We start from the raw sequence: 17,129 nt of genomic DNA, 5'->3' as shown, positions 1-17,129 counted from the left end.
GGTTCTGCCGGGTTTTGCACAGGTAGGATTTACCTGCCAGGCCCCGCCCCGTCCCGGCGTGTGGGCGGGGCGAGCGTGGTGGCGCCGCCAATCAGCGCCCGGCTGCATCCCTGGAGGCCGCGCCCCTCCTGGGACCGTGCCCTCCCCACCCGGGGTGAAATGGGTGCAGGGCCCTTTAAGAGGCGAGCTGTCCGGTCAGCGGGGACTTCAGAGCGGAGAAACAGCGCGATGAAGAGCGTCGCCGACCCGGCATCATGCGCCCCCGGCTCTCGAGGACCGCCTGCCTGCTGCGACTCGCTGCCCTCTACATCCTCCTCTCGCGCTCAGCCGCTTATTTCGGGTCAGCCGGGGATATATATATATATTTTTAAATTGGGTTTCCTTTCCTCTCTGCTTTTTCACTCTCTGCTCGGGGCATTAGACCAAGAGGCGTCCTTATAAAGGGCAGCTTACTGACGGGGTGAAAGGTAAAGGCGAAAAAGTTTAATATCTCATATGACGGAGTTTCAGTGAAGTTGCGCTCTTTTTTTTTCACGCTTTGGAAACGCGCACATGGAGGGAAAAGTGTGGATTTCGCGTCGTGTGTTATGAAATTAATTCTCTTAACCCAATCTGTGACACAGTATGTGACAGGACATGGCCTATTTGCAGCAATGACAGTGTTGAAGATGACGACGGCAGTGTTTATCTGCCTGTAATTTCGCTGTCTTGTGTATCGAACAAATCGATTTATTCTCCGTTCTGTAGTAATTCATAGCCATTGGTGATAAGCGGTTTACAAGGCAGAGGCACTGTTAGAACGACTTCACTCGTTTTAATAAACGCTTATGCAGTCGCAGAACACGACTCTGCTGACGCTGGCCAGTTAGGGAAGAGGCAAGTTGCTCGTTTCTGGAAATTGTTCAACACTCGTTAGTCATTTTTCTTTCTGCTGCGCTCTTATGTTTTACCTGTGACTGTCTCTGGGGCAGGTCTTGTATATAAACCAAACAATTACCAACAATTACAACTGCGATTCCTTCTGCCCGGATTTAACTTGCCAGATTGATTCCGAAATCACAGTTGCTTTCAAGGTTACTAGAAGTCGCTACCGTAAACCATGACATGAAATCCTGTATGTACATACGAGCATGCTCATTTTTTTTTCCCCAAAGAATAATTAAGGTCATAATTTGACCTCGTGCAGAAGGATTCCGGCTTTTTTATTTTTCTCCTTTAAATGAGATGAAGGAGAATAGTTATCCCTTTCTTCAATATGGCAACTGTGGGATATAAAATAGCTGCTAATTAAAATACAACCGACAGTTATCGGAGGGGTTTTAGAAAATCCGCTGTCGCTCAGGAATATGTTACTGCCGACACCAGTCCCGCGCTGGGTTTCTGTGCTCGACAATGCTTTCCCGAGAAATGATTTAACAAATTAATTCAAAGGGCACGATAAAGTTGGTGTGCTTGGAGTTTATGGGGCTTATTATGTCTGTTCTATTGTTATAGAAGTACTACGGGGGTTTTGTTTGTAAAACAATCTTGCCACTGTGATTTTATTTCTTCCTAAATGCTACAGATCTGACATTATTATTATTATTATTATTATTATTATTATTATATTGTCGAGTTCAGATACTAACGCACTCTTCTCCGTTCTGACTTGACTTATCAGTAGAAATAACGGATTGAAAATAATGCTTATTGTTTATCTGGTTTATAGAGATGTAATTAGTTTAATATAAATTATTGACAGAAACAGACGGCCATGATCTCCTCTTAATAATAATAATAATAATAATAATAATAATAATCACGTTGGCTACTTTAGATACGGGTTTTTCTTGCGAGTTCCTTTTGTTTTTGTTTAATTTGACAGTGTTGTTTTCCGGGCCGAATGCAATAATTAGGAATAAATCAGATCACGTTCTAATTCCTATTTTACTTTTATCGTTGGTCGCCAGCCGAGACGGGAAACCGCTCAGACTCACTGCCCGCACGCACGGGCTCGGGGGGCGCGTCCCCGACTGCGCGCCGAGGACGCGCCCTGGGTGACCCCGCGGGGCGCCTCTGTACGGCACTGCTCGGACAATCGCCCAATTACGCGGTTATGAGCCGCAAAACTTTTACCTCCTTCACAGATACATCGCCTTTATTTCGGGCCGGTGTTCACCTGACTTAGAGCGTTAACGTTTTTTTTCCCATCGAAACCCACGACATTTTCCCGTTTCGAAAAGAAAAGAAAAAGTTTTAACCTTTCGTGTGAAAGCTAAGCGCGGCTTGGTTGTATTGCAAACAAACATGCCACGGGAGCCTTCTGATATTAATAATCAACCAGATCCGAACTTTTCAAAATGTTTGAAAAATAGAAATATAATTAATTTACTGTACTAATGTATTGATATCATTATAATGCAATAGTCACAAATATTAGATATAACAAAACAATCATAGTCGCTGGGTAAAGCTATCAATATTTATAATTAATAATGGTAATATTGTTATTAATAAAATTAAAACACAGTTAATATTAATTGATAATAGTACTACTACTAATAATAATAATCCTGTACGAAATGTGCAAATGATGAGTTCATTCCTTTAGCGAGAATGATATACATGTTTATCTTGAATTTTGACGGATATCACGATTTATCTGAACGTCGCCTAGAGAGTTTCCCCCAACTAAAAGCTTTTCTTTTAAAGCAGTGAAGACAACACCCAGGGGCGCGTGTATCTTGCTACGTCGCAAGAAAATACTGATTATGATGAAAACAATAAGCTCGTGTCGGGGACCGGCAGGAAGAAATTTCGTTCTTGGTGTTAAAACATTCGCTGGGACTTCTGGGTCACCGCCAATAGTCCGGTCCCGGTTCGGGCAGAACGCGCAGGAAGGCGATGTAGATCAGGGTGCCGCAGGATTTGCTCTTTCGTAGCCGTGTGAATTGCACAGACCCCCTCAGAAGGGAAAAAAAGCAATAGGGCACAAAAACACTCCAACGCAAAGACGGAGCAGGTCTCATCTTTTCCGTTTCTGTCCTGTTGCATCTTGAGGCTGAACTAAACCAAACTTTTCGAAAGAAAAGTTCGGAAAACAAGTATCGCAAGTACCAAAGCACAGAGGCTTTCGAGATATTTCTTTCGTCCCAAACTAATGTATTTCACTATTTTTTAAATGAAACCAATAAGCAAAGCTGAGAACCGACGAATGTATTGATTCTATAAATGCTGCGCGACCTTCTGTAATGAATTTAATTGATATTGTGCGATATCACGGGGTGACGTGAGCAGCGGTTTCGACTGTTAAAAAAAAACAAACTTTTAAGAAACTAAAATCCAGGCGAGCGCCACAGCCTTGCTGCAGGAGCCCCCAGTTACCGACGCCTCCTCTCTCCCCCCCGGCAGGCTGACGGGCAGGGAGCCCCTGCCGGCGGAGCCCTCCTCCTCCTCCTCGGAGCGGGCGCACCTGAAGCAGTGCGAGCAGCTGGCGCTGAGCCGGCGGCAGAAGCGCGTGTGCCGCCGCGAGCCCGGGCTGGCCGGCGCGCTGCGCGAGTCCGTGCGCCTCGGCCTGCTGGAATGCCGCTACCAGTTCCGCCACGAGCGCTGGAACTGCAGCCTGGACGGGCGCGCCAGCCTCCTCCAGCGAGGTAACGCCGACCAGTCCAACACACACACACACCAGGCAAACAGCCCAGTTAAAACCCCGGGATCGCGTTTGGGGAAAGAACTGTAAGAGGTTGAACCCGAATTCGGTCAAACGCAGGCGGTACGAGAGGTTCCCAGAATGGCCAAACTGCTTTGATGAAGTATTGTGAAGTAATGCTGCACACTGGTGGTGGTGGAGGGGAGTCCCCATTACCTGTAAAGCGCTTTGCGTGGAGTGTCCAGAAAAAGCGCTATATAAGTGTAAGCAATTATTATTATTATTATTATTATTATTGTGTTTCTGCCATAAACTCGGGTTATCCAATTCGGCATGTGTCACGGTGCGCCTTGTGTAGGTCAGAGGCTGCTAAACAGAGCGACGCGAGTCTGAGGTCGATCCGGAGAGACGCGCACGTCGCCGTCAGCTTGCAGACGAGTGTACCTCGCAGCGATCGAGTGAGAGCGAGGTTCGGGTACGGGGAGACTATTCCAAAACTTGGGACCCCCCTTCCGTGAACTCAACTGAGGAGCCGGGAGAAATTGGCTGGAGCGGTTTCATCTCACTGAACAGCCGCCGGAATATTCACAGTTCACGCCGGCCAGAATCATGACAAGAGTTCGAGTTGGTTTAGATCGTTCCCGGACAGCACAGCAGCATTTAAAAAGAGCCAAGATAAGAAATGGCTCACAGCTGTTGTTTTCAGAGGTTTCATGCAAAATTTGCCGGAATTGATGAACCACAACGTAAAATAATGCTACTCGGTCTTCAGAACTTATTTCGCCCCCTAGTTTGTGTTTTTGCCCTTTTCAGAAATGACGCTCTAAACTTCTTGAAAATGTTCAGCAGGTTATTAGAAGCTCCAGTCCAAGAGTAGAGTCAGACCGTTGCCAGTTCTCAGGTTTCTCTCTCGGCTGCCTGTTTGGACTGTAAGGTGCAATGGGAACTGGGTACTGCTTATTTCACATTTAATATTGATTAAATTGAAAAAGGCAAAGACCTGCAGATCACAGACGATCACGGTAAAGCGCACCCAGTTAAAGACCTGAGATCACAAGAGGATTTCTGCGTCGCTGTCCTACACCAGCGGGGTATTTTTAGCTCGGAAAAGAGCCCAGTTCCCAGAGGAAATGGGAGGCAAGATTGCTCGCTTTCATCTGGGAAAAAATCCTTTCCTAGTCAAAATAATAATTAATCGGATCAAAATACTCCCTTGTGACGGCTGGAGGCAAGGCGAGCACCAGGGAGAGCCAGGCGGGGGGAGATTACCAACGGGGCACCCCGATAAATATCTAGGATGCCCCTTCAGGCGCTGCGTGTGAAGAAGAGACCAGGCAGACGTGTGCTGCTCAGGAGCAGAGTTCACCGTGCTCGCTCTCTTTGCCATGACCTCTCACATGAACAGGAAGCACAAAGACTGCGGATTCGCTGACTGATATACTGTGGATCTGGGGCTGGCACAGTGGCACGGTGGTAGGCACTGTTGCCACGCAACGCCGGGGCCCGGGGTTCAATTCTGGACCTGGGGTGCTGTCTGTGTGGAGTCTGCACGTCCTCTTTGTGTTTGTGTGGGTTTCCTCCAGGCACTCTGGTTTCTGCCCACAGTCCAATGACATACTGGGGGGTTAGCAGGCTTCTGGGAGGAACTGGCCCTGGTGTGAGCGTGGTTGTGCCTGTCAGCGTCCTGGGACGGACCGACATCCTGCCCTGTTGCATGATGGGACAGGCCGTGGTCCCCCCGGGGCCCTGAGTCGGATGAAGGAGTGAGCCGGGTGATGGATTGTGGATTATTATCAGACAGGGAGGGAACGCGCGCACTCAAGGTCAGGTGGACAGAAACAAGGAGACGCGCCGACAGCCGGCACCGTGTGCGTCCAGTGCGTAGCCATGTCTTCTCCCCCCAGGGTTTAAGGAGACAGCCTTCCTGCTGGCGGTGTCCTCCGCCGCCCTGTCCCACGCCCTGGCCAGGGCCTGCAGCTCGGGGCGCATGGAGCGCTGCACCTGCGACGACTCCCCCGAGCTGCAGCACCGCGAGGCCTGGCAGTGGGGCATCTGCGGCGACAACCTCAAGTACAGCACCCGCTTCCTCAAGAGGTTCCTTGGGCAGAAGCGGGCCGGCAAGGACCTGCGGGCCCGGGTGGACGCGCACAACACCAACGTGGGCATCAGGGTGAGTACGCCTCGCCCCCGCCCCCCCTCCCACCACCACCGGCCTCGTCCGGGGGCCCCTCTGCAGCCGCCATCAACCCCCACCCGCCCGGCTCAGCACAGGAACGTTACGCTTCCCAAGAGGAGGCCGGCGCAGCTCCCCGCTGGCACAGAACAGGTTAACAGGCCTGAGCAGCCTCCCCCTTGCGGGTCTTTCCGGAAACGCCGGGGCCTCGAGCAGCTCTGCCAGCCCAGGAGAGACGGGGGGCGCGCGCGCGGCCAGGTGTTTTCAGGCAAGATGAAGCTTGCTTCATGCGCCGTTGGAGATGAAAGAGCCCGCTTCGGGGGGCTGCGCGCGCTGTTGTCGCAGCGTTTTCATACGTTTTCATAGACACGCGGCGTGTAATTTACGACGGTGAAGTCAGCCAGCCCGCGCCCCGTCCCCCCCGCCTCGGAGACTCTCTTAAAGCACCAGAACCAAACGTGTGTAAGCACTGCTCTTGCAGTTTGTGGCAAGGAAAATGGCAGTCTTTTCTGTCTGAAAGCAGGGTGCCCACTTGCACTGCTCACTGAGCGGTCTGAGCTGGTAGAGTAAGAAATTATCTACACCTGAAAATCCAATCAGGTCAGTTATTATTCACAGTAAACTACCTGATCCTCAGTATACTTCTGAAGATAAATCTTTCTTATGATGGCCACACAATTCATTAAAGAAACTTCGAAGAGTGCCAAGTGAACATGTAACCAGAGAATGAAACACTAACATGCAATCTATCCATCTGTTATACAGTATGCACCACATGTGGCCCATGCTTGCTTAGACATTGGGAGCAGGAATCGAACCCTGGGGGAACAATTTAATATAGCTGACCAAACCTAAGCAGCAAGTCTTTGGAAGGTGGGAGGAAACCAGAGAACCCATGTGGCACTGCAGAGAACATGCAAACTCCACACAGAAGGCAACCCAGGCTGAAGCATGATGCAATAATTAATGCCAAGTTATATATGCTGTTTTATACAACTTGTTCATCATGGTTCATGGACCTGATACACAGTTTAACTAACCTACAGTCGGATTGAGATCCTTTGTTCAAGCTCAGTAGAAGCTCACTAGTATCACTTTAGCTCCTGGGAGGACATTGCAAAAAAATAAATGACATCTGCTCCACCCCTGGTAGTTGTCATGGCGGGACAGAGGTAATGATTGACTTCTCTGTTATTGGTTATAATACACAAAGCCCACAACACAGCTAGCATTGCTTTATCAGCTGTGACATGCCAGCAGAACACACTAGTATTTCACCCAACACTGAAGGTTTAGCCCACATTGCTCTCATTGGGGATTCATGGTGGAGACCATGTTTTTCTTTTCTTCCACCGTAGGGTGCATGGGGCAAGGCAAGTGTTGCATTATACCGATCTCCTGCAGCATGCTCTAAATCCTTACAGCGAGTGCAGGGGGGGGCATCTACAAGCCCATTTAACCTAAACCTTACCTGGCTCCTCCATAAATTCTCCCAAGCCAGGCTGCTAGCCAGATCTCAACACTCACCCAACAGGGCATTCAGAATGCGGAACAGAAAAAGCATCGTCCACCTTCCCCCTTGGGTCGAGGCACCGATCACACATCCGTCTGTGGGTAACTGGCCACGATCTCCAGTCGAGCCCATTAACATGCTGAGACACAGCAGCAGGTAGCGGCCCCTGCGAGTGATTACTCTCTAAGCAAGGGCCCTCAGGGCTCATACCTGCACGGTGTGGAATGGAGCTGACCTCTAACACTCTTCAGTTCAGGGCCGTTCCTGCCGCTTGGAGACCTGACCTCTCCCTGTCCTCTGCCTTCCCCGGTGCTTTTTTTCTTTTCTAGCTGACCGCTCCATAGCTATTCCTCCCCGCATTTTAAACTCTGATTAGCGCCGCCATGAATAAGGAGCCCCCCCGGGGACCCGCGCCGCCTCACGTGACCCATCTGCGCCCGTTGCCAGATTCGTTCTGGCCGTTCCTGCTCCTGCAGTATGTTTCGGAATTAAAAAACAACAACAACCAGTCTCGCAAAGCCTTTAATCAACGACTGGCTGATGCTTCCCAGAAGAAGCGTTTCTCTTAAGCGTCTCGGTTTTCAAGCAGCCCTTCCTGATTCTCTCCTGCCTTTTCACCACTAGACAACGGTAACACATCCTTCTGACTGTAACTTAAATTTATACACTGATTTTATTACTTTTTAGGTTAATTAATTTTACAATTAAATTTCGGAGGATCACCTTTCTGAATCTGTGCCTGGAAGTGTGACATATACAGTGCACACTCCCAAACAGCCAAAAATAATAACTGGGTTACAGAATGATTTCTAAAGCCTGATTTATCTGAGTGTTTTTATCTCATTTACTTGGAGCTCAGTGTAACATTTTGCATAAATCCCCCCAAAAACTGCAATCAGAGACTCGAGACGGATGTTAATGTTTGCTTTGCAACCGACCTCCTATTTTGCCTCTTGAAATCCGTGCTGATACATTTTCTGACAACAGCAAATGCCACGTTATTCACTGAAATTGGTCATTTAGGTGTTTTGCGCCTATTTTTATAAATAAACCAGCCATGCCGTTGCAGTTAACTGTCCACAGATCCGATTCTTCCACTGAAGCACATCAGCCACAGCTCTTGTTGTAAAATAGAAAAATGATCAAAAATAAAGTGGCCAGTTAGGTGAAGGGGTAGGTGACGTGCTAGGGAGAAAGGAGGGAAGAGGAAAAAGAGCACGAAATTCAAGACACATAAATTCAGAATTATTATTGGGTAGTAAAAATAATCCACCTCTTCCAATATCTCTCAAAGACCTCCTCCTGGAGTCTGAACTGATTGGTCAAAATAAATAACACATCCTTCCACTTACATAGCTCTTTCCTGGACACCCCACTCAAAGTGCCGTACAGGCAATGGGGAATCCCACTGCCGCCACCAATGTACCCCCCACCTGGATGCTGTGTCGGCAGCCGGAGCGCACCAGTCCGCTCCCCACACACCAGCTACAGGTCGGCTAGCTGTAACAGTGTCAAGCCATCGGCAGTGGGGTTCGTGGGTGTAGTTAGCGATTCCAGTTTTTGGTTGGGGATACGCCTCAAGGGCAGCAGTCAATTGCGAGCTCAGCGGCTCGTACTCCGGGCACCGTGGCCTGACCCCCTGCTCTCTCTCTCTCTCTCTGCACCAGGCGGTGAAGAGCGGCCTGAAGACCACCTGCAAGTGCCACGGGGTTTCGGGGTCCTGCGCGGTGCGCACCTGCTGGAAGCAGCTGTCCCCCTTCCACGACACGGCGCGCCTGCTCAAGTTCAAGTACGACTCGGCGGTGCGCGCGCTGAGCGTCACCAACTCGGCCACGGGCGAGCCGGAGCTGGCGGGGCCACGGCGGCAAGGGGGCAGCCCCCGGCCCGCCGACCTGGTCTACCTGGAGGACTCGCCCAGCTTCTGCCGCCCCTCCCGCTACTCCCCCGGCACCGGCGGCCGCCCCTGCGCCAAGGACACCAGCTGCCACAGCCTGTGCTGCGGGCGCGGCTACAACACCGCCCTGCAGCACAGCACCGTCTCCTGCCACTGCCAGGTGCGCTGGTGCTGCCATGTGGAGTGCCAGACCTGCCTGAGGGAGGAGGAGGTGTACACCTGCAAGCCCTGAGACACAGGGAGCAGGGAGGGGGAGAGAGGAGAGCCCGCTGGAACAAAACAGAAAGAGAGGGGCAGGGGGGGAGATGGAGAGGGATAGAGAGGGGGGAATTCTTGACAGCTACAGGGAGAGAATTATAAGGCAACTGGGGAAGAGGCAGGGACCGTCCGTGTGGAAACGTAGGCAGAGCAAGGAGGCACGAGGAGAGAGGGATCTGGGCAAAGAGGGATGACACGGGCTCGTCAGGAACGACGAGGGAGACGGGCGAGCACGCCAACACGAGGAAGGTAAAGGGAGGGAGCAAGGGAAGAGAGAGGAGCTCCTGGTCTTTCTTGCATCATTTCACTAGCACAATGCCGCAGGAAGCGGAACTGGCTCTCACCAACTGCTCCGTTCCTAGACTGCGACGCAGCCAAAAAGCAGAGACTTGGGAGGTGTTCTTAACTGACTTCCAGTGGCAACCTTGAATAACCCAGGAGGGAAACCACTGCCGTCCCTGCGCACATGTGTCCACTCCCAAAATACTTTCTTTTAAAAGCCGTGGAACAGCAGCAATCTGAGGATCTCTGTGCGCCATCGTCTTCTAACTATTCTCTCGTTCTCTTTCTAAGCCCGTGAGCCTGTCCTGTGCTCCAGATGGACAGGTCACCTTTTCGACTTGGTGCTGACAGTCCTCGCGCTGTCAGAATGGAGTTGCACTGTGATGCCGATTTGATTACGCTTTGAAGACGCGGACGGAACAAGTGACAAGTGAGCTGAACATTAAGCGGTTGTCCTAGACACGTCCAGATTTTGTTTTGAGAGGAACGTAATACAGTAATCCTTTACTGGACCTGATGAAAGGTTCTTCACTGCCTCAAGTCTCTGGGTTCCCCATATGTGTAGACTGCACTTTAGACAAGGTACTGTATGGTGGTCTATCCAGGGACGAGTGCGGTGCATTGGAATGGCTGCTATCAGTAGCTCAAACCCTCTATTAGTATGTTTCTCACAGTGCAGAGAATTGACTGTCTCTCTGCGTGTCTGTTCTTTTGCTTGTCTGTTTTTCTGTCAATCCACAAAAAAGGGATTCATACCACTGGGATTTATACCACCTTATGTGTAAGATGAGCTTCAAAGGGCACATTCAAATAGAAGAATAAGAAGCACTTAAATATGAAAAGCCCGGGAGCTGTTTTAAATAAAATACCACAGAAAGGCACACTTCAGATCAACGCAGGCAGTCACCCAGTGGGGTCTGTCTGGAGCCCCCATGATCCTGTGGTGTATGAGAGTGGGTGTGTCTCGCTTTTTAATATAATGAAGGCGGTGCCAACGGTCAGTCTTAAACTGGCTTCTAATGGTCAGGCTCATAGGATTAAATATTGATAAGGAGGTGAATGCATTTCCTTGCACTGTCTAATTCAGTAATTTATTCCATGATATTGACATCTGTACAGTCAATGCTTGTTCCATTGCAGCGATTAACCATGCTTTAACTGGCTGTATATTTCTGTGCCATGTGTGTCTTGCAATTAAGATTTTATGACCGTCCTTTCCAAACTTTACAAGCTATAGTACGCTACAGGTATAACAAGTCAGTCAGCTAGACGACGTCTTCAGTTACAAGGACTTACAGTAAACTAACCTAATCACATGGATCTCGTCTGGTTGCTGTTCTGACTTCTGTATATTTTGTACACAGGTTCAACATGCATGTCTGCAATCATATGTAAAGATATCTGTTGTTAAATGGCCGATAGCTTATTCGGGGTTCTGCTCTCAGTCAAACAAAAGACCCGACTTCTGCAAGGATCCATTGAGGAAACCCAGACACAGTGGCTGTTAAGACTTAAGAGTAGGTGCTCTGCATAAAGTAAATAGCTAACTTTCAAAACCTTGTATTTATTTTTAACAGGACAATTAATTGTCCTCAGAGAGCCAAAGATCAAGCAATATTTCCTTATTTTCTGCAATCTTCATAAAGGAAAAATGCCATTTAACATTACCAACAGTAATGTCCCCACAGACTTTTTGTCTTATATAGCATTTGCTTTTCAAGTTGCTCATTATCTGGGTTCTGGTTTTAACAATGAGCACAAATTGCACCATTTATCTTTGATAAAACAGACCTCGTTCTCAATGACGAAGGGGAAAATGTCCTAACGTGTTCTTGTCACGTGATTTTTACTTTCCGAGTAAACATGTTTGTTTCTTTAATTGTCAGAATGCTGACAGTGTGCCCATGAGCTGAACTGTCTCCCGAATTTCATTTCCAAAAGCCAAAGAGCCCACAAAGATGAAACTCAGCTGGGTAGCGCTCCTGTGTTCAGTTTATATAGGTTCTCACAGCACTTTAGGATTCATTTGATCAAGCTAAAATCTTGTCAAAACAGACTGACCCCCCCCTCCTTTCCCAAAACCTGGATGTTATTAAGAGTATTACATCTTCGCTGTATCAGACATCTGTTTTCATTGGCACACAGTCAGGATAATCACAGACAGGTAATTGATGCATAGCAGGAAATTCCCCTGAGTTGTTCAAATAGTCTGATAAAATTGGCCACACTGATTAAGCTGTACCTTTTGCATTTACTGTAAACGTGCCCAAAAAAGGTACACCACTTTGCTTCACTCGGAGAATCTTCTACTGACGACTTGGAGGAGCAAACATTTAGCACAGTGTCTGGCCTCTAAAACTGCTCTATTGAGCACAGACCAGCAAGCCCCCTCACTCAATGATCAATAGACATTCAAGACACAGGGCCCCCTTCATAGGATAGTAAGAGCACAAGCAAGGTTAGAAAGGAGAGGATGCTGTTGTGTTTAGCTGTAAGTAGCTAATTGTTCCAAATACCTCATTCAGCCAGTATCACAACCATGACGACAAGCTGGTCCCACTATACCTTAACTGGTTCATTAGTTTAAATACACCTGTCCTGGTTTAGGCCCTGATTACAACTTCAGGAGATATAAAAACTCACCCAGTGATTTAAGATTGGGAGCTCCTAGGGCAGATCAACTGTGCTGGAAGAACACAGTCAGCAGTAGGTTTTACGTCTCTCTTTAGATCCAGGCTGAAGATATTGCAGTGTGCTAAATCACTCCAATCCAACCACTGACTTAAAAATTGGGAACAGCTCAGGTGAAATAAAAACCAGACACCCTCTCTCCACTACTCTAGCCCCTCAATTAATTATTTCAGTGCAATTCAGAGAAAAAAATAAAAACCTGTATCTCAAAACTGAATGACTATACCAGCCACGTTCAGGTCAGGTCAAACTCTGATTTCAAAACAGCATGTTTAACAGCATGATCCACTGCCTGTGTCTCTTAAATGGATGTTTGTTTCCTTCATCTTGGTTTATAAGGTACCAATACTCTTCATTGTAAGTTATAAAATAATCCTACTTTGTACATTATTGCTGTTACTCATATTCTAGCATTTGGCAAAAATAGTTTCTACAAATGCTTTTAAAATCAAATGCAACTTCTAAATAGGAAATATATCCCTACTGACACACTAGAAACTTTCCCATATGTACTGCGTATCTGATAGAGGGTGTTCTAGAGAATCTGTGTACATTAGAGGAAGGATCGTTTCAGGATGAATGTTTTTACACTGCGGCTCAAGACTTCTGGAACAAGGGAATTTATATCCAAATTTTATTTTTCTACCTCATTTGTACAGCCTCTAGACAAAGAAATATTTAAATTATTTATCTGCTTTATATATACAAATATATATGTAGCCTGTGCATCTTTAATGAAATGAAATCCAACAGATTATTTTCTAGACATTACGTACATGTTGCCTGGGTTGTACATAATGATCTTTACTTTATGTGATATTTTTTAAAGATATATATACTATATTATGTTCTTATTTAAGTGCAAAGTATTGGTTAAATAAATGCATTTCTTTGTAAAAAAAGCTATACTGATTTTTTTTTGTTTATGGAAGTGGTTACCAATGAATCAAACGCTTCTTTAAAAAACTATTCCGCAATTTAAACTCTAAACGATGGTTGTAAAACCCAACCCACACCGCCGTCGTCGGAAACGCTAACGTTGTCAGCCTGCATGGCTGGAGACCCACTCGTCATTGCCCATCATTGCCAGAATGTTTAAACTATTGGCAATTCCACATTTGGTGAGTATGTAATAATATAGACAGTATATAATAATAATGGTGACTTCGTAGTTTGTAAAAAAAATCAATGCACAATGGCTGAAGACTGGGACACACAATAGTTAAGGTCAAGGTTCCCAAGTCAGTTGAGCAGGTGGTATTACTGCCCAAGAAGAGACGACAGAAAAAGCCGCTGGTGTCGGGACTATCCTTACAGCAGACACAGTACAGAAGGGTAATTTTGTGTACTGGGATCTTGATCTATTCACAAGTCAACGACAGCTTAGCACAGAGGCATCACAGCGATATTGTATGGTACGTACAATAGGTATTCCAAACTTCTCACTTTAAATCAAATGCCAGATCTATATTACAACCAGAGCCTTAATTATGTGACTTTATTAATAATAATCATTATCATTTGTAAAATTTTCCGTTTGTGTCCACAACCATGATCGGGAGCGACAGTTACACTCAGTGGCCTACCTGTCAGGCTGCTCCAAGGACGTGAATCGATTCTCGGGACCCCTGGGGCTGTCTTCCATCTATTCGCCCAGCCAGAACCATCCTCGGCTCCATATTCTATTGAAAGCAGGTGGGAAGAATGAGACAGGTTGGAACTGTAGGTATTTGACAACCCTGCGGACTGCACACCACAGCCTGATCAAACTGCTCTTGGCGTTTACAGACCGAGAACCCTAATTTTTTGGCCAGTGAGAGTATTGTTCCACAGATCCTCAGGGATTCAACATGCCTGCCCCTATTTAAATTTAGTTCAGTCATTTTTTAGTTTACCCATGCTGTTCTAGTTTCTTACAGAACACCACACATTATTTCTTAACATCTGTGCACTTTACAGTTCTTTCATCATGATGTCACCACTACAATTTGCTACTTTTGTTTTACAAAGGAATGCCACAATAAACATTCAGAAATGAAACCACTGTTTGCTGTTTTGACCCTCTCTTCCTGTCACAAACACACACCTGCCCCAAACTGCTCACACGAAATCCTCTTCACTAATTGTTTTTTTAATCATCTAACCCAAACTTCCTTTCATCTGGGGGTGGAAGGGCTTCTTGTCGTGTTCTGTCCAGCACACACTCACACACACACTCGCACAGCTACAGGTGTTTCACCCAAGGCTAATGAATTAGCTTCCTCTGTGTAAACACACACACAGCTACTGATCAGAAAGCCCCCCACTGCCACAGGCTGCCTGTGCTCTGATCCTGACGATGCCTGGCATGGATTAATACTGCTCCTCTGTAATCAGCACTGCCTCCTGTCCCAGAGCTGCAGTGTTCAGGAGAAGAGAAACTGACCTCAATGAATATTAATAATGAAGAAATAATGCATGCAACCTTTCCTGTCCAATATCTTGCAGTATACACTGGGCACACAATAATATTATTACTAATAAGACCTGAGGACTGTTGGATATAAGAGAATCCTTTCATGGGATTTTGTCAGACAAGCTCTGTGGAAGCAGGATTGCCTTCACCGATTCAAACAGTGCTGATAAAGACTGAGGAGCGCCGCTCTGAAGACCAAATGAAAGAAAACACAGCTGACTAGGGTGCGCACACTTTATTCATCCTGGAAGGATGAAATTTAGTTGTCAGCGCAGCTCATAGACATAAAAGATCACACAAACACAACAACTGCACCAAAACCAGACACTGGCACCACTGATGAACCAATGCAGTGCGCTATTTCTAAAACAAGAACAGTATAAATACAGTAAACGTCCGAATTGGGATTGTTTTAGAGTTATTCGGGGCTCAGACAGCAGTGGGCACAAAGGATCTCCTAAACCTCTCCGTGGTGCATCAGGGAGACAAGAAGAAACAGTGAAGAGGCTTTATCCCCGTATGGAGAAGGTGCCACAGATGTCTTCAGGATCCATGTCTGTACGCTGTCCTCGTCAGACCCTAGCTGTGTCCCAGCAAGGGGGCCAAACAGCACTGCTGCACAGGACAAAGTGGGAGCGAATTCCAGCCGTCACCCCTGTGCCCCCCCTCTTCACCCTCATTCCCATTCCCCATCTCCCAGCCCTCTCCCCCCTTCTCTCCACCCAGCTCGGCTCCTTCCTCCCTCCCCCGTCCCCAGGCGAGCTGGATGTGGAAAGAGAGCCGCTGAAAGACGGGCGAGTGTGGAATCCATTACTACAGCACCTATCAATTATCTGTCCCCCAGCGCGCCTCTCATCCAATCACACTCCTGCCCACAGGTTAGCGAATTACAGGCTTGGCAAGGCGGCAAACCACAGCTGAACCTCTTTTTGGCAAATAACTTAGTTTTCCTTTCATTTATACCTGAAGGGAGGTGGGTTCCTCTGAAGGGACTGCTGTGCATCTGTAGATACAGTAAGCAAAGCTGGAGCAACACTTGGTTTGCCAGTCATCCCGCAGGGTGAAGCATACTTGTGTTTAACGGAGAGACTTCTTTTCCCCAGCTACTTGTTCCCTCTTCTTGTCCCAGATGGGAAATTTACTTTGCAGGCAGGTAGAAGACATAATACTACACCCAGTCCATCTAAGGCAACACGAACCCATTAACTAATAAGAGACATACAGTACATGCATGATGAGAAAGAGAACAACGTGTGACATAAAATACACAATCAATTGTCCAGATGATGCAGATTAACAGCTGTGGGAATAAAAGACAGTCCTGTTGCAGTTGAATCTGGGTAGTCTAAGTCAATGCCCAGATGGAAGGAGCTCAAATTCAGTGTGCAAGGGGTGGTGGTGACGTCATTGATATTACTGGCCTTCTGCACTACTTGTGTGACGTGGATGTCTGACAGCAGTATCTGTTGTGCACACAGAAATAATCTCGCTTTAACAATCCGGCTCAGGCTGTTTTTGCCCGCTACCACTCACCGGTACCAGGCTAGCGCAGTGACTGTTAAGGACACGTTTGCAGCAAGACGGAGCCCGAGCAGTCCGGGGAGCAGAGAGACATCGGCGCGCGCAACGCGGCGTTTCAGCACGAAACAGCTGGCGTTCACCGCGCGCCTGCCGTGTGTGCGTCACGCAGGTGTTGCACGGGGTTCTGACGAACGTTCGGGAGGGATGAAGGCAGCCGGGCTCGTGTTAAGCTCAGCTGCCGCAACTCGCAATTAAACCTGACGTCATTGCCTCAGCTCACAGTTACTGCACCACCTCATGTTCACCTGTGCAGTTACACCTTGGTCACCTCTTCACCAAACACGGGGGGTCCTAGCCTCTCCGTCCCATGGCCCTCAGCCAAGCGGGGTTTCGGTAACTTCAATAAACGGTTCTACAGTCACACAGTCTTCAGCTGCCGTCGTTCCTCGTGAATGCCAACTACAACTGCTGTAGGGTAGTTGACCAGCCGCGCTGCGACTATAACAAATCTCTCTAATAACAGTGCAGACGCATAGTTTTTATTTAGAGTTACATTCCTGAACAGTGCCCAAACTGAAAAGGCAGTTCAGGTAAGGATGAAATGAGTGGGTTTTGGTCCCTTCCCAGGGACTCTGCACTCAAACTGACCAGAGTTTGGGTGCATTTATTATTTAATAGTTGATTCAAGGATGTGTTTTAACTCAACGCTTCCTT

At 47.6% G+C, this 17,129-nt stretch overlaps 1 protein-coding gene across 1 annotated transcript; it reads left to right on the top strand.

The window, feature by feature from the left end:
* Positions 1-63: 63 nt before the first annotated feature.
* wnt9b (wingless-type MMTV integration site family, member 9B) lies at positions 64-13,341 on the top strand. The gene is made up of 4 exons (XM_088623350.1): positions 64-340; positions 3,391-3,632; positions 5,533-5,798; positions 8,982-13,341. Exons 1-4 carry the CDS (start codon positions 255-257, stop codon positions 9,438-9,440), a joined length of 1,053 nt encoding a protein of 350 aa, XP_088479476.1. The 5' UTR covers positions 64-254; the 3' UTR covers positions 9,441-13,341.
* Positions 13,342-17,129: the final 3,788 nt, after the last annotated feature.

Source organism: Lepisosteus platostomus, chromosome 28, assembly GCF_059453375.1.
Source record: "Lepisosteus platostomus isolate fLepPlt1 chromosome 28, fLepPlt1.hap1, whole genome shotgun sequence".
Classification (NCBI taxonomy): Eukaryota; Metazoa; Chordata; class Actinopteri; order Semionotiformes; family Lepisosteidae; genus Lepisosteus; species Lepisosteus platostomus.
The sequence above is the reverse complement of the archived record's forward strand: the minus strand, read 5'-3'. Positions and strand labels throughout refer to the sequence as shown.

Bases quoted from the DNA above. Each gene is read 5' to 3' on its own strand.
- wnt9b (XM_088623350.1), top strand. From the start codon at position 255: ATGCGCCCCCGGCTCTCGAGGACCGCCTGCCTGCTGCGACTCGCTGCC. The intron at 341-3,390 runs GTCAGCCGGGGA...CCCCCCCGGCAG, and splicing joins CGCTCAGCCGCTTATTTCGG to GCTGACGGGCAGGGAGCCCC. The intron at 3,633-5,532 runs GTAACGCCGACC...TTCTCCCCCCAG, and splicing joins CGCCAGCCTCCTCCAGCGAG to GGTTTAAGGAGACAGCCTTC.